The sequence below is a fragment of the Euwallacea fornicatus genome, chromosome 6 (genome assembly GCF_040115645.1).
Source record: "Euwallacea fornicatus isolate EFF26 chromosome 6, ASM4011564v1, whole genome shotgun sequence".
Taxonomy (NCBI): domain Eukaryota; kingdom Metazoa; phylum Arthropoda; class Insecta; order Coleoptera; family Curculionidae; genus Euwallacea; species Euwallacea fornicatus.
Window position 1 is genome coordinate 1,947,401 of NC_089546.1, and position 15,386 is coordinate 1,962,786.

At 32.5% G+C, this 15,386-nt stretch overlaps 3 protein-coding genes and 1 non-coding gene across 5 annotated transcripts in view; 2 read left to right on the plus strand and 2 right to left on the minus strand.

Annotated features, from left to right (window-relative positions):
- The window catches only part of LOC136339601 (uncharacterized), a 52,155-nt gene extending 45,732 nt beyond the window's left edge, over positions 1-6,423 (plus strand). For both annotated transcript variants that reach the window (XM_066282988.1, XM_066282989.1), the window contains 4 exons: positions 2,242-2,398; positions 2,452-3,327; positions 5,897-6,034; positions 6,109-6,423. In XM_066282988.1, coding sequence (XP_066139085.1) covers positions 2,242-2,398; positions 2,452-3,327; positions 5,897-6,034; positions 6,109-6,392 — 1,455 coding nt within the window. In that variant the 3' untranslated portion in view covers positions 6,393-6,423. The remainder of the gene's footprint in view (positions 1-2,241; positions 2,399-2,451; positions 3,328-5,896; positions 6,035-6,108) is intronic.
- TRNAW-CCA (transfer RNA tryptophan (anticodon CCA)) lies at positions 5,617-5,688 on the minus strand. The gene has a single exon. It is a non-coding gene; the product is annotated as a tRNA-Trp (tRNA).
- A 33-nt stretch (positions 6,424-6,456) lies between the features above and the next one.
- On the minus strand, positions 6,457-7,416 carry LOC136339627 (putative glutathione-specific gamma-glutamylcyclotransferase 2). The gene has a single exon (XM_066283039.1). The coding sequence runs from the start codon at positions 7,109-7,111 to the stop codon at positions 6,533-6,535; it is 579 nt and encodes a 192-aa protein (XP_066139136.1). The 5' UTR covers positions 7,112-7,416; the 3' UTR covers positions 6,457-6,532.
- Positions 7,417-7,555: 139 nt separating this feature from the next.
- On the plus strand, positions 7,556-11,909 carry LOC136339592 (SCY1-like protein 2). Its single transcript, XM_066282971.1, has 5 exons — positions 7,556-8,481; positions 9,671-9,876; positions 9,924-10,226; positions 10,281-10,589; positions 10,674-11,909. Exons 1-5 carry the CDS (start codon positions 7,722-7,724, stop codon positions 11,601-11,603), a joined length of 2,508 nt encoding a protein of 835 aa, XP_066139068.1. The 5' UTR covers positions 7,556-7,721; the 3' UTR covers positions 11,604-11,909.
- Positions 11,910-15,386: the final 3,477 nt, after the last annotated feature.

Consider the following 15,386-nt stretch of genomic DNA (forward strand, 5'->3'; position numbering starts at 1 on the left):
ACATTAGGTTGTTCCATTTAAAATAACGAAGGTGGTAGTTACTTGTGGTACAACCGGAAATGCTGCAATTTTGAAAATATTTTACTTGGATTTGTAATGATCGATTCTAGCCTGAAATCATATTTCATTGTGCTATAATAGATTGAAATTCAAAATGTTCTGTTGAATTGATTATGTGGCTAACTCTGTATTTATATTATTAATCTTCATGGAATAATAAGGTCAAACCGTTATTGGATAATTTATCATAAATTGATACATGCAATCACTAAATCAGACGATTGATTCGTTACCAGTTTTATGAATACCTCATTAGACATGAACCACTAAACTCGGTAATATACACTGAAAATCGCCTGAAAGGTACACGATGTAAGAACAAGAGTTCAATTTTGTAATTTAAACGCAACCAGTAATAATATTGAAGATATCAAAAATCATGAAAAAAATTGTTAAAATGTTACGTCTTTATTTGTTAATCAAAATTTTGTCTGATAATTTTCATCAACTTATATACACTTTAAGTTTTTGAATTTCAACATTTAATTATTGCTGAATTAATTACACAAATTTAATTACTTGAATAGTGTGACTAAATCGGATAGGCATTAATTTTTGATGATTTGCAATATATAAGTAAATTTGCAATTCTTTAATCTGTGCAATTCGATACAAGAATAGTGATTTCATCACCTTACTTTATTTCATCGTGCAGAATATTCGTGGTGAAGGGCACCATTAAACTAAAATTGAAAGGGTACGACCTTGCAATAAGAGAATAGTAGATATTCCTAATGTTCTACATCAGTTTCGTCCAATAAATTATTACTCGGTATTCAATTATCTTGATTATACAGGGTGATTAATTAACAATGGGACAACCGAACGTTGGAGGTACTGCACACGAATAAGATAAGTTTTGAAATTTCCGTGTTGCTATTAGAGGGACGCCGCCATTTACGATCCATTTCCAAAGTTTACAGTTCATAACTTTATACCCTATATGGCTAACATGAATCTGGGTTCAATCAATCATATACTCCCATTTTATTTCGATATCTCGGTTAATTTTCGAGAAAAATCTATTTAACGACGTATTATTAGATTTAAAAATAATGTTTAAATCTGATAACCCGAGAAATGAAAAGTTAAATAAATCAGACTACATATGTCTCAGAATGCAAAATCACATTTTCTCCGCCATAGAAACCGGTAAATAATGACGAATTGTTTAGTTTTAACTGTAGCAAAAAATATTAGTGATAAAAATTTTAAAATGCGACATCACAACGTGTTTTCGGATAGTAAAATGAGACATATAATCTTCGCACTATTAAAATATTTGGATACAATCTTTCCAAAATTGTTAGATTGATCGTGGAAGAAAATTTTGCTTTGCTACCCACAAGTCCAGATTTGAATCTTCTCAATTTTTCTATTTGGCTTGGAATGAAAAATACAGTTTACAAAGAACCTATGGGTATGAGTGAAGAGTTATGGTAAAAATACAAATCTATTCCACCGAAATCAGAGGTGATCTCTACAAGTTGTTTCAAACTTGAATTACTTAAAACCAAATGCTGTGTGAAGCATATCGATGTCAATGATAATCACTTTGAAGAATTACTTTGAATCATTATTACGTATATTATTTGTTTAATTTTTATATGTTCTAGAACGAGAAAATATGTTTGGTTTGTTTTGCTTTTAATTTATCGTATGATCAACTTTATACGTAATGGTTGTTAAACAGATTTTTCTTGAAAACGGATCGAAATATCGGAGTGAAACCGGCATAAATAATTAATTGAGAAATGATTGTTTTTTCAGATTTTGAATCACGTTCCATGTTAAACATAGATTATAAAAAAAAATTTAACTGCAAATTCTGCAAAATTTAATGTAAGTGGCCCCCTTTGTCGGGAACTCGGAAATTGCAAAACGTACTTTATTCGGTACCTAAAAAAAAATATCTTTAAAATTTTCAGGTGTCTAAACTAAATACTTTATAACCTCTTCTCTAATCTGTCTAACCTTTATATTTTCAGAATAATGGCAAAAAATGAATTAAAATTCTACTTTTAACACTCTGTATATATCAGAAACTATCAACTTTCGGATAAGGCATGTTTTCTCCTATCGTCATTATTTAATGTGTAACATCTCCGGCTTCCAGTTGGCCTACTGTTAATGAATCATCCTGTATGCATCAAGATTGAATAGTTTGGTCTAACATTTTAGATTGTCAATGTATCCACTGCAATAGAAATATGCTGCGATGGTTTCGAGGAACAAAACCACTTCTGCATTACCAGATGTCCCAAATGCATCAACGGATTGTGTCTTAAAGGAACTTGTGTCTGCCAAATAGGATGGAATGGACCGCAGTGTGATACTCGTAGGTAATCGCTTCACGAAATAAATAAACTCTACATTAATTCTTCTCTATAGCGACCACGGGGACCACAGAAACTGCTGAATCAAGTAATTCCACCAATACACCAAGCACCTTGAGTTCAACCAGTGAAAGCTCATTGAAATCAACTACCATAACCTACTCAAACGAAAATGGCTTAATATCTTCACCATCAATAACAACCAACCACCTCATTTTTACAGAGAATGTGCCTGTGTTTTCAAATGAAGAGTTGGAAGGTTCTGGCATTAAATCTTCATCCCCATATGAGCAAATCCAATCTAGTACTAAAGCATTTTTATCTGAACGTGTGAGTGTTGAGGGGTTACCTATGATTAATTCAACTGAAAGCGAAGAATCGTTTGAATACCCTGAATTAGATAAAATTTTTGAAGACCCTATTGCAGAAGAAAATGCCAGTGCTTCAGATTATAGAGAAGTCTTTGATTTACCAACTTTTCATAACACTGTCAAAGATGCAGAACCAAAGGATGTCTTCGAGTTCGATCGGATAGAGTTTACAGAACAAAGTACCACGACCACTTTCAAATCTGTTTTAATAAAACCTACAAATGTAGTACAGGATTCTTCTAGCAAGGAAGATGAGATAAGTTTAAAAGGAAATCTTTTGAAGAGTACTGGTGATTTTCATGATGGCAAATTCGAAAGGAGGTCTTCTCATGAAAGTTTTACTGAAAATACGAAGTTGACTACCGTTGATGAAACTGCGAGCAAGAATTTGATTTACTCCATATGTGCTGCCAGTCTGACGACATTTCTTATATTAGTGATAGTGGTGACTTTGTATGCTGTGAAGAATTCGAGAACGAAAATGGCCATTAACAAAGATAGGACAAATGTGGCGTCGGTTGCTGTTTATAGAGCCAGCATTTTCCATAGTCCCCTTCCAGGTGAGTCATAGGGATTCAGCAATATTTACGATACGTTCAAAGTTGTTTTTAATTTGTTTCCTCATACCTCCTACTGTTTCTAAAATATTTGATTTGATATTGAACCTTGGAATATCCTGTATCCAGTTAAGTTTATGATGGTGGGCAATAGCTTAAAAACATAACAATTGACGTGACCAACTGATCAAATCCTAAAATTTTACAGGTTTTTGTTACAGGGTAGCTCAGAAATCAAAAATAGAGCCAGGATCGATTTTTGGACTATTAATAATTCTCTTAACAGTTTCATGGCAAATCCATATCCTACAGACAAATTTAAAACAATTAATTCAAAAATGATTAAGTTAATGGCAAAATAAAATATATATATATTGAGACTTTGACACTGTATATCGAGAAACTGAACAAATATACAAGTTGAAACATTTCCGTTGGTTTTATGTGATAGTACAGGTTTCAATTCCTCTTTATATTTCAATTATGAAGTACCTACTTAAATTAACGAAAAGCTTATAGCTATTTATACAGGAAATTTTAAATTCGATCCCCAGCGTTGGGATCTTGGAAACTAGAGGAGATACGAATAAGTTTAATAAGACGTAAAATTGCGTAAAAAACCTTTTTCCAAAATTTTAATTTTACGAATACTTCAAAAGATAGGAGAAAAAAATTCAAAATTGGGAATTTCATTTTTATGTTTTTAAAAATGTATAGTTTTTTTTATTTTTCGAGTATTTTCGGAAGTACTCAAAAAATCAAATTTTTAAAACGGCAGTTGGTAAATCGTTAAGCTGCGTAATTTTGCCCCAATTTTAACTTCTTCATATCTCTTCTAGTTTTCGAAAACCAAATTGTGAGGGTCCAATTTAAAATGCCCTATATACAGAGTGGGTTTTCAAAATATAAATGCCAATAGCTTTAAAATTATGCCGGCAACGGAAAAATCCATAACTACATCTACCATTACATGATGGGTAAAAATAATTGAGGGAACGATAAACTCACTATCTTCTACCAAATACCCCCAACCAAACCAAGGGTTTTTTTTTAATAGCGTAGACATGGATGCGACGTATCACCGGAAAATTTTTAAATAAGCTTTTAGGATACCAAAGGTTCTGGAATTCCGTCCCCAAATATATCCTATATCCATAATCCAAAATCCATGGGCAAAACACCTAGACATAGAATTAAGCGGTTTTTAATCAGGCATAAGTAATAAAATTGATAATGAATTCAAAGTTCTATTGTAATTCAATCAAGCCGTAAGATATACCGCTCAATATTAACAATTTTTTATAATAGGTATTTGTTATTTTCTATGTAAGGGAATTAACGATATTCACGTTCTTAACGAACATTGACAAAGGTTTTCCTAGAAATTGCACCATACTGAGTGATAATTCGCTGTCTCAATTCTGCAATTGTTTATTTTTGGAGATTTGTACACTGCAGATTTTAAGTGCCCCCACAAAAAACACATCTGAGGACGTGCAGTTGGGAGACCTAGGTGGTCATTCTATTGCTCCTCCTTTTTCCAATTCATCTTACGGGGTAGTTGTTATTCAACTACTTCTAACAGGTAAAACAAAATGTGGCAATGCATCATCCTGTTGAAATCTTAGTAAATTTTAATTCACTTGTAATATGCCATTTTCGACCTGCTGACCCTCTAAGTCACGAATAGTTCTAAAGTATTTTCTGAAAAGGCACTCCATTCAAATTACCTTCAGTAAATAAATGTCCTATAATAGGTCCGGGATCATAGAATCCCGGATCAAATATTCAGTTTTTATGGATATTAAGTGTTTTCTTTTCTCATAACATGAGAATTTGAATCACTCAAAATTCTACTTTTTTTATTTTTTTATTGGCCACAGAGTCAGTTTCTTGAAATTTTCGTATTAATTGCCTAACGTCCGAAGAATTAATGTTGCTCTTAGAATTTGTTCTTTATCTAGTTGTCTTTAGAATGTTGCAAAAATAAATGGATAAAGTGGCTATCATGTTCAACTGTTTAGTCTTAAATTTAAGTATTTAGACGTATCAAAACCCCTATCTTAATTTTTTCTTATAGGTATCTGTTTGTTGCTTTTACTCCACAAAACCAACGAAAAATGTCCGTCTTGTAAATACGTTTATATAAACTTTTTAATTTAAAAATAGATATGCTGCAAACCCGTTAGACTTGCTGCAAAAAAACACAAATTTTAGGATTTTATTGAACTTTTCATAAATTATTTTCTTTAAAAAACTATCATTCAAATAAAAAATAATAAAAAGATAACTTGACCCCGACGTGATTTGAACACGCAACCTTCTGATCTGGAGTCAGACGCGCTACCGTTGCGCCACGGAGTCATACGTTCTAATGCCGACCTATAACATACTTAAATGGTTGATATTTCAATATCAATACTTTTTTTGTTAAATCACAGTAATTCTTTTCTAATTTCAACTATTTGTACTTCATATAATTATTAATTATTATAATTATTAATTACTACGCCATAAACTTTATATCCTATTTTACATACACAAATAGAGACATAAACTTTTATAATTCCAGATCCACCAATGTTCGATAATCCTACATATATGGCAACAAAACCAACCGATGACAACTGGAACATTGAAAACCAGGATACATTTGAAGCTCACGAATTCAATATAGCGTTCCATAAACCTTTGCGAACTTCTAAATTAGGTATATTTTCTTTTAAAAAAAACTGTTTTTTTGACCTTATGGCGAATGACCAATTTTTTTCACATTTATAACAGCTTGTAAGCAGTACCTGTACGACCATCCACCATCCACTGGCAGCTATAGGGCCTCATCAGAAGTAGATACCTTGTCTCAGTACACCTTTATGCAAAAATCCAGTTCTAGTGCAATTATTGAACCACTTTATGATGAAATTCCGGCAAAGGAAGAGATATACATGAATACTAGCACTAGTGCAACTATTCAAGAGATAAATAATACTCAACCCAGAAGTACTGATCTTAATATTATTGATTCAAATCAGTTGTATATGAATACTTGCATTCATACCAAGTTTTAGAATTATTTGTATTAAAATGAATTCAAAAATAGTTCAGTATTTTGAATCACAAAAACACCTCATAATAAAAATATATATATATATTTGCCAAAAACAAAATAATAAAACAGTAATAAATACTTCAAAGTTTCACGTCTGTATCATGCTTTATCACAACGGTCCAACCAATCTTTGAATTGATCATTCAATTTTAGCAACTTAATTACTTTGGACTCAAGTTCAAATAAGTGATCATCTTTAGCTTCAGGCACAACTTCCCTCATTATCTTAGCCAAATTGCATACATAATCAATATTAGGCCCACTAGGACCTATAGATTTAACTACTTGTTCTGCTATATCATCCAATTCAGCATGACCAGCATAATTTGGGTTGTCATGAGCAGCCAAATAAATTGTCATGTCGAAGGGCTCAACTGAAGTGTCTTTTGGATAGAATTTTACAGTTTTCCTTTCATAACCACCCTTTTCTCGGTAATCTAAATGTTTTACCACATTCGCTACATCACAATCTTTTATCCTGTAAGCAATGCCATACACCATGGACTGTTCTGAGGCAGGAATAAGTGTGACAACGCGTCCAGGGTTTTCTGGGGTGCCGCGATGATCTGTGCTGAATTGATAGAACCTACGCTCATAGTTTTTGATGTAGCCTATTATTTTCTCAATATAGGGAAAATCAACTTTCCACATTAAGGACCCATAACCAAATACCCACATGATTTCATCAATTGAACTATTTCTTACGAACTCTGCAATATGTGATTGTGGAATGTTCAAACAAAAGAAGAATTTCCTCAATGTGCTTTGAAGCTGAGACAATTGACAAATTCAACTTTGAAATGTTATCCAAAAATTCCTTTTCTATGGATAACGACGTTTATAACGATTTATCAGGCATAATTAATGAAAACTTTTGATTATAGTAATTACTATTAAATTTAAAGTAGTGACTAGCTAAATAAAACGTCATTTAAATGACAACGGGGCTTTGCGAAAAGTCTGATATGGATTGGATTAATCCCTATCAGCTGATTTTCAACCAACCCCATTGTACCTAATTACAGTGAGCCAATCAGACAAGGTGAAAATCAGCTGACAAAGTTCAATGATCTCGATCGTCGTTTCTGAAAAAACGTAATAAATATCAATGTGGCAGCTGTCATTGTCAAATATTTATAATCAAAGTTAAAGTAAATATTTATTTACTTTTTGCCCATTTATCGGCTTTGTCTAGTTTCTGCTGAATCCAGTTCTTTTAAAAGTAGTGTATATTGTTACAAGAATTTTAAGAAAATTTAGAAGCCTAGCTTCAACAGACAAATTTAACATGGAAGTTTTCAATAAATATTTATCCCAAGTTGGGAGCTCTGTGAGTCAAACAGTGTCACAATTATCTGGAGTTCTTCCAGGAAATCCTGTGACTCGAGAATATGAATCATCAGCGCACATCGCCTCTGCAGGCCCAGGGCTATTATGGAAAATTTACAAGGGAGTTAAAAGGTCTACAAAGCAAGAAGCTTCTATCTTCGTATTTGAAAAAAGACAGCTTGAAAAATGGAACAAACATGATAGAGAATTGATCTTGGAAAGTCTGAAGCATGGAGTACAACAACTGACTAAAATCAGGCACCCACAAGTACTTACAGTGCAGCATTCCTTAGAGGAAAGCAGAGATAGTTTAGCTTTTGCGACAGAACCAGTATTTGCCAGTCTGGCTAATGTTCTAGGAGAAACCATCAATATGCCTCAACCAGCTAATATGTCAGATTACAAGTTTTTTGATATAGAAATTAAATATGGAATGTTGCAAATTGCCGAAGGGTTGCAGTTCCTGCATAATGACGTCAAATTGCTTCATAAAAATATATGTCCTGAAAGTATTGTGATTAATAATGCAGGGGTTTGGAAGATTTTTGGACTAGACTTTTGCATTCACAATACCAATCCTCCAAATCAAGCAGCTAATTTTCCATTTCAAGACTTTTCACCCACTTTGCCAAATGTCTGTCAGCCTAATTTGAATTATTTGGCTCCAGAATGTGTCTTAAGTCAAAATCATTCCACAGCAAGTGATATGTTTTCTTTAGGTAAGTTTTGTTAATAATTGGGGCTGTATCATGGAAAATAAGTTGTTTGCAAAGATATTTATGTGCCATTTACACATTTTTGTGCTGGTGTAATATGATTAAATATAAGGCAAGATTAATGCTATCATAAGGTCATGAAAACCTAATGGTGTAAAGTTACATTTTATTGTATGTCTAAAAAGAGTTATAGGATTCAAAAGACTTATTTATATAACCAGCAAAAAATTAGTACTAATTTGGTAATATTTACAAATTTGAAAATTTTAAGCAATGTATGCTGTCTTGCTGCTTTTTACATTGTATTGGTGAAGTGTGTGTTCTATTTTTGAAATTTATCAAGACTTAGTCCCAAATCCTAAACTTTTGTGAAAATGAAATTTTCTTTCAAAAGAGGGATAATTCATTTAGGAAGTTGAGCTTCCTCTTTTTGGTGAACAGGACAATAATTAGTTTGTTCAAACTGATTGCTGAGTTTTTCTTTGGGTAAACTACATTTAACACATCTGTCTGGGTGGTGCTAGATCAATTCTTTCTGTTTATTCCTATGTCATCTGTATAGGCTTATGATTTAACTTCTCATTGCACCAAAGTGACCTTCCACAAACACTGACCTAAAGACAAGGCTAAATGTCTCTTGCTGATAAATTCTCACTACCCTAGATCCCTGGATATAACCACGAACTTATATAAAGTAGTTTTGATAATTCATTCTTTTGATCCCTTATGATTTGATCAAATTAAGTATTTAGTAGCAATCTTATAGAGCATTTATAAATGCTCCTTTGATGTCATGGAAAATTTTTTCTATCAAGTTCTTATTAAGTTGAAGATTTAACTGATGTTTGCCATCAGATGAGATCTAGGTCCAAGAAATGGTGTAATTTTGAAGAACCCTTCGCTAATTACCAGTTTTAAATATCCAGGTAACATTTTTTAGACACTTTATGACTCCATTTGATTTTTTCTTATTTATATCAGACTTGAATTGAACATCTTGTTAATTATAAATTATTTTGAACGTGAAAAAAATCCATAAAAATAAAATAAACTTTAATTTATTTATTGCCCCAATAACGTGATTAATTTATACTGTAATTTTTAATTTCTCATTAAGTTCTTTGATTCCTTGCATTTTGTACAATAAAAAATTTCATTTTTGCCATGATTTATTTTTTATTTTTCTTGATAGGTATGTTAGCTTATACGTTACATTCCCCTGGCAAACAAGGCTTGTCTCCTGTTCGAGACCTGCAACAGTTTAAGACTAGGGCCCTACAATTTAAAAACCTTAGCCCAACTAAACTTCAACCCATTCCTGATGATCTCAGAGAGTTTGTAAAACTATTATTGAATATTACTCCTGAAGTTCGACCTGATGCGCATCAGTTCATCAAGGTAGTAACTTATTTAACAAAGAACTTATTTAATAATTGGGTTTTTAGATTCCATATTTTCATGACGTGGGTATAAAGACTCTGACATATTTAGATTCATTGCTGCAATGGGACAATTTGCAAAAGAGCCAGTTTTATAAAGGTTTGCCTGAAGCTTTAAAAAAGTTACCTCATCGAGTGAAACTGCAAAGGGTTTTATCTTGTGTGGTTCGGGATTTAGGGCAGCCCACCATGGTTCCCTTTATATTGCCCTGCATATTTGAAATTGCCCATGATTGCTCCAAAGAAGAATATAAAACCTTTGTTCTGCCACATTTAAAACCAATAATGAAGTTAATTGAACCTATTCAAGTAAGTTTATTGATTTTATGAAAAATTATAGAAACTTCTTGAGAATGTTTGCAGATTCTTTTAATTATGCTCCAAAAAATGGAGCTGCTGCTCAAACTCACTCCAGCTGAAGATATTCAACTGCATGTTCTACCAATGTTGTACAGAGGATTGGATTCTGACTCTCCACAAATTCATGAATTGTGTTTGCTGGTTTTGCCAACATTTGCAGGCCTTTTGGATCATGGAAATGTGAAGAACAGTCTCCTTCCCAGGATTAAGAAATTATGCTTGAGCACTTCCACTCTGAGTGTGCGGGTGAATTGTCTTTTGTGCGTCGGAAAGTTGTTGGAGCATTTAGATAAGTGGCTGGTGTTAGATGAGGTATAATAAACATGATATCAATTTCTATTTCTATTGTTTACTTAATCGATTTTATCATCAGCTTTTCTTTTTTTCTTCCTTCAGGTGTTGCCGTTTTTACCCCAGATTCCCTCGCGGGAACCTGCAGTCCTCATGGGAATTCTCGGTATTTACAAAATTGCCATGAATCACAAGAAATTGGGTATCAGTAAAGAGATTATAGCTACCAGGATCCTACCTTTCCTCATACCTCTCTGTATCGAAAATGGCTTAACTTTGGCCCAATTTAACGCTATAACTTCGGTTGTTAAAGAAATGTTTCAAGCTATTGAAAGTGAGCACAGAACTAAATTAGAGCAATTAAATTCTGTTAAAGATGAAGAGAAAATATTGGCTTCGACAATGCCTTCTATGACACATACTGTGAAAGCTGTGGACCTTAGAGATGATCTTAGTGCCTTAAGCTTGGAAAGTAGCATGTTGAGCTCAAGGAAACCCACTCCTGCTCCCTCCATGAGCATGGAGCAGAAGCAAACAATAGCAAGGCACCAAGAGAGTTTGAATATGTTTAATGATCAACGTAATAAAGAACCTAAGATCCTAAGCCCTTCTGCACCTCAACGGAAAGATCTGACTTCTAGTTTATCTAGCAACGACTTTGGAGATTTTCTTAGCACCTCACCTGCACCCATAAACAGCAATTTGAGACAATTACCAGGAGGAAGTTTCACAAATAATGTCTCAAACGCCAACTACAGACAAAATACTACATTTCAACCTCAAACCGCAAATTTAAATCAAAATTTTAGCCTTTGGATGAGCAATCAGCCGCAAAATTCCGCGTTTAGAGTTCAGCAAACTCAGAATTGGTCAGCCTTAGACAGTTTACTGCCTGTAAATTTGAACTCAACGGCAAATAAAACTCCAATGAATCAAATTAGTGGTAGTCAAATTCCGCTGATTCCTCAAGCACCTTTAAATGCCTCAAATAATAATCAATTGAGTAAAAGTGATTTATTGGATTTTTTAAATTAATTAAGCTCTAAGTAGACATTTGGTGTTTTATTTATTTAGGGTATTAAATTTTAAACGATTAACGTATTTATTGTTTTGTTGAATACTTATATTGTTCTTAAAGAACTGATAATGGTTAATTAAAGGTTTTATTTATGTACTATGTTTAAGTAATAGTATTGTTGGATGCTTTTCCAAGGCGAAAAAGTAGCTTATATATTTTGATATTTTTGTTTAATAAATTGCTAAATTTTTGTTCTCCTAATAACACAAATAATCTAGTTGAACGTGCACGTTTGTGGATACACAATAAAAAAAAGTAAAGAACTAGTTTTTGTTACTTTCCTGGTGTAACTAATGGCTAGGCCAAAATAAATTTATGTAACCTCGAAGATAGAAAGGAAGACTGAATAGAAAAACCCCAGACTTTTGAAATCAAAATATTGGTAAAATCCTTATGGCTCTTAAATTTAACCTTTGTTTTACTATGTGGACTACAAGTGTATTTGATTGTCCATATCTTGTAAAAATAATTTAATTAATTAAATATATATAATAATAATAAATTAATTAAATTGTTGGGTTCAATTAGAATTTTAGACATTGTCTGGTTGTTTAATTTATACTAAGAAAACAATCATACTTACAAATTTAATGTGATGTAGACTAGGTACATTTGTACAAAGTAAGTAAAATTCCGCGTAGGTACTGTTATTTTTTGCAGATTTTAGTCATTCTATTCCAAAACTTCTTATAAGTAGATGGTTGTAATTGCTTAATTTCCGAAGCTTAAGATTTTTTTAGAAATCCATTTCCGAAAATTGAAATTAATCAAAAACTTTGGTATTTTAGAGAGCTTTCGGCAATTAATTAGAAAAACATTGGATTCCCGTATTCTAGTTAAAGAGAATCGCTAAAAATAATTTCTGTATAATATAAAAGTATAAATTGTCTCTATTTCAGTATTTAGATTTGTGTTAATTTTTTTTCTTATTTTTGCCCAAAGAATATCTTGTTCAATTTGTGCCGAAAGTTTAAGGAGCGTGTGTATAGGATATTTGGAGATCTAACGGTTTAGGGAGAGCTGACAAGGAAACTGTTCAGTGAAAAAAAGGTAGGCTTCAGTCACCATATAGGTAATTTAATTAAAAACGTAACTAAATAAATAAACAAAATGTTTTATAAATAATATTTATTTAAGTTATCTTGGATTTCTACCAATATATAATTCGAAGAAAAAATTTTCGATTCAAAATTTGTCCGGTCGGTATAAGGTATGTGTCTGGAGATAATTAGTGGCATTTTCAAATTATTTGTTGTCATAATTCATCCAGAGAACATTATAATTGAGGTGTTCCTATAAAAACAAATCTAATCTGGTGATCTAGCTGGACATTCTATCAATCCAGTTCAATCTATCCTTTTGAAAAAATAAGTCGTTTTCGAGGAAATTGTCATCTCTCCCCATTATTTTAATAATTTACAGATAGATTAAATTTTGCATCGTATCGAGATAAACGAGATCGTTCAAGTTTTCTACAAGAAAAAATGAGCCAATGATATGATTACCTCATATCCTAGCTCAAATATTGTTTTTCAGGACTCTGTAGATGGTCTCCTCGCATTGAATGGGAGTTAACTTCGCTCCAATAACGATAGTTGTGTCAATTCACGTGACCATTCAAGAAGCAATGAAGATTCTTCGGAGAAACAAATGGTATAGAATAAACGTCAAATATTGTTTAAGCGGTCTCATTTCACAAAATTCTAGATGTATGTCAAAATTCTCTTCATTTAGTTCGTAGACACGATTTACTTTATGAGGATGAAATTTATACTTATGAAGAATTCTGACCATAAATGACCTGCTGACCGCTAAAATTTGTGACAAGCCCCAAATAAATTCTGTATTGTCCATTAAAATAAAGTAGCCCTAAACACCAACTGAAGTAGCTTCGTTATTGAGGTCTGTACGGGATGGTACTTCCGTTTGTAAACAAAACCAGTTTCCCTAAATTTTTCCATCAGTGTCAATACGTACTTGAAACGAACACACTTATGAGAATAATGCTGATTAAACATTCTTGCAGCAGCCCTAGCATACTTGCCATTTAAGTAATAGAAATCCACTAATTCCATACGTTCTTAAATTAATATACCACGTTTGCGTTTTGAATTTATTCACAATTAATTACATTATATCTTACCTGATAGAAAATAGCACACGCAGTAACATTTTTTGTTAAAATTAATAAAATCCAGAAATGATAGGAAAAGAATTTGCAAACCAAATCTGATTTTTTTTCTTGCAAATGAATTTAACCATGAAAAATAAAATAAAATTCTTACAAAAACGCCTTATCAAAATAACTTTTAGCATAATTTCTTGTAAAAAGAGTTCTAAAACTAATTATCACACGACCTTTCCTCCCTATTCAAATTTGACCGATTGTATCAGGTACAAGTATAAAAATATCCTGGGTAGCTTCTTTTCATTGAGACACCCTGTATTTGAAGGTTATGGGATAAATTGATGATTTCTTCTTTTGGGAGCTAAGACTTAGAATTATTTTAACACGAAGAGTTGGTTTTCTGTTTGAACTGTCTCTCATTTGGATCGTAGTACTTGGTCTCCAGCCGTTGGTCACCATTTATGGATAGATAGAAAATTAGCAGGTTTTTATCCAAGCTTCGACAGTTCAGCAGAGATAATTTCAAGGAGGTTCGATCCAGAATGCCCATGACCAGGTCTTTAAATTAAATATGGAACTCTTCTCAATTGTGGACAGAACTTATAGCAGAATTATTAGTAATTCTTCGCTGTACATCTTTGAAAAGATGCCAGCCGGCTATTTTTTTTCTCTAGATTGCGGAAATTCAGAAATTTTTTAATAGGTATTATCAAGCAGTCTGAGAGTAAAATCTTAAAAAAGCTTAAACACATACGTTTATAGTCCTAGAACTATACAACTTGACATAGATGGCGATTTTTTTGTTAAAAAGTAGCCTATATTTCAGAAATCTGACTTTAAAAAACTTAGATCCAAATTTTGAGGATGCTACGTTGATATGTGTTTGTTTTTAAGACATCACATCACCTCATACTTCTATCATTGCAATGTCCAAAATCAATCAAATTGGTTTCGGACCCTATTCACCAGATTTAACCTCCTCAGATTTTTTCCTATTCCCAAACTTGAAAAAATGGCTCGATAGAAAGAGATGCCTATTTTAAAACATTCGGAGCTTCTTATTATAAACAGGCTATAAAGGCCATAGAACATCGCTGGGAAAAGTGTGTGAATTCATTTTGAGAAATAATGTAAAATTTTTCAAAGTTTATTTTCGTTAAGTGTTCGGCCAGGTACTTTTAGGACTATCCTCGTACATGCTCATTCATAAAAAAAAAACCTAAACTAATCCACTTAGCCGAATTAGCAAACATAGACGCAATATTCACATGACCTCCTTAGGCTTTTTTCATAAAGTAAAACACCCTGACCAAGGTCAAGGTCAACATCTCGTACAAAGTAATTACAAAACAATACATTTCACTCGGAGGTAGGTACCCATGTGGTACTATACCATTATTACCGCATAGCACGTTCGTGTATCACACACCTCTATTTTTACATTTGTTTTGATGGAATCATGTTCGCAAAGGGAAGTCGGTTTCAAGTTCGATAGTTGTGTTTGATAATAATTCTATGCGTTTCAAGTGTATTAGGTGTTTGTCTTACAACTTAAAAAAAATATACAAAAAAATGTGAGAAGCAAGCCAATCATAGAGTACAACTTAGAGAA

Coding starts and splice junctions, on each gene's coding strand:
- LOC136339627 (XM_066283039.1), bottom strand. CDS start 7,111: ATGTGGGTATTTGGTTATGGGTCCTTAATGTGGAAAGTTGATTTTCCC.
- LOC136339592 (XM_066282971.1), top strand. CDS start 7,722: ATGGAAGTTTTCAATAAATATTTATCCCAAGTTGGGAGCTCTGTGAGT. Junction 8,482..9,670: donor AAGTGATATGTTTTCTTTAG/GTAAGTTTTGTT, acceptor TTTTCTTGATAG/GTATGTTAGCTTATACGTTA. Junction 9,877..9,923: donor ATGCGCATCAGTTCATCAAG/GTAGTAACTTAT, acceptor TTGGGTTTTTAG/ATTCCATATTTTCATGACGT.